This window comes from Cyprinodon variegatus, unplaced genomic scaffold, assembly GCF_000732505.1.
Source record: "Cyprinodon variegatus isolate N-32 unplaced genomic scaffold, C_variegatus-1.0 Scaffold1832, whole genome shotgun sequence".
NCBI classification, from domain to species: Eukaryota; Metazoa; Chordata; class Actinopteri; order Cyprinodontiformes; family Cyprinodontidae; genus Cyprinodon; species Cyprinodon variegatus.
Genome location: NW_015152285.1, coordinates 23,240 through 24,845, shown reverse-complemented (window position 1 = coordinate 24,845; position 1,606 = coordinate 23,240). Strand labels below are relative to the sequence as shown.

Genomic DNA, 1,606 nt, shown 5'->3' with positions numbered 1-1,606 from the left:
CAGGTTAAGTATGTTTTTCTGTAGGTTACCGAGTGTTAGTTGCAGGTAGTTAACTATATTTAGCTGTAGGTTAACTAGGTTTATCTATTGTTTAGATGTAGGTTAGGTAGGTTTGGCTGCAGGTTAATAAGATCTATTTATAGGTTAACTAGGTTTATCTCTTGTTTACTTGTAGATTAATTAAATCTATTTGTAGGTTAACTAGATCTAGCTGTAGGTTAACTAGATCTAGTTGCAGGTTAACTAGGTTTATCTCTTGTTTAGCTGTAGGTTAACTATGCTTGGCTGCAGGTAAACTGCTAGCTGTTTAGCTGTAGGTTAACTAGATCTAGCTGTAGGTTAACTAGATCTAGCTGCAGGTTAACTAGGTTTATCTCTTATTTAGCTGTAGGTTAACTATGTTTGGCTGCAGGTTAACTGCTAGCTGTTTAGCTGCAGGTTAATTAGATCTTTTAGGTTAACTAGATCTAGCTGTAGGTAAACTAGATCTAGCTGCAGGTTAACTTGGTTTATCTCTTGTTTAGCTGTAGGTTGGTTAGCTTTGGCTGCAGGTTAACTGCTAGCTGTTTACCTGCAGGTTAACTAGATCTAGCTGTAGGTTAACTAGGTTTATCTATTGTTTAGCTGTAGGTTAACTAGGTTTGGCCACAGGTTTACTGCTAGCTTTTTAGCTGCAGGTTAATTAGATCTATTTATAGGTTAACTAGGTTTATATATTGTTTAGCTGTAGGTTAATTAGATCTATTTTTAGGTTAATTAGATCTATTTGTAGGTTAACTAGATCTAGCTTTAGGTTAACTTGGTTTATCTCTTGTTTAGCTGTAGGTTGGTTAGGTGTGGCTGCAGGTTAACTGCTAGCTGTTTAGCTGCAGGTTAACTAGATCTAGCTGCAGGTTAACTAGATCTAGCTGTTGTTTAGCTAAACTTGAATTAAATTTNGGTTTTCTAGGTTCCTGTTTTTTAAGTTCTGGTTTTCTAGGTTGCGGTTTTCTAGGTTCACCTGCAGGTTTTCTGCGTTCAGGTCGGTCTTGTGTTTGTCTGAGGGTTTGTATCCTCCATGGCGGTCCTCGATCACAGGGTCCATCAGGTCCTTGAACACATCGTACGTCTCCTCGTCGCCGGCCACGCAGCCCACGGTCATGATGAAGGGGTGACCTGCGGAGACACATGATTGGTCAGAACACTGTGGTTCTGTTCCTCCGCTCTGCTGCTGCTGAACATGTGTTTGGATTTGAGAATCAGGAGATTGGACAGGAAGCAGGAGCTCCGCCCCCTGCGGGGGAATTAACTAGCAGAAATAACTTGATCTATCACGTCTATCCAATTAGGAAGGTATTAATGAACAGCAGGAAGGAAGTCTGTGAAACTGATAAACAGTCTGGACTCTGGAGAACCTTCTGCTGCTCACTGATTACCTTTAGCTACAAGTTAACTAGTTTTAGCTGCAGGTTAACTAGAGCTAGCTGTTGTTAAGCTGAACTTAAGTTAAATTTAGTTGCAGTCTAACTAGCTTTGCCTCTTGTTTACCTACAGGTTAAGTATGTTTTTCTGTAGGTTACCGAGTGTTAGTTGCAGGTAGTTAACTATATTTAGCTGTAGGTTAACT

At 39.9% G+C, this 1,606-nt stretch overlaps 1 protein-coding gene across 1 annotated transcript in view; it reads right to left on the bottom strand.

The window, feature by feature from the left end:
- The window catches only part of LOC107104650 (creatine kinase B-type), an 11,860-nt gene that overhangs the window by 6,681 nt on the left and 3,573 nt on the right, over positions 1–1,606 (bottom strand). The window contains exon 2 of the mRNA XM_015404693.1: positions 1,001–1,155. Within this exon, the coding sequence (XP_015260179.1) occupies positions 1,001–1,155 (155 nt within the window). The remainder of the gene's footprint in view (positions 1–1,000; positions 1,156–1,606) is intronic.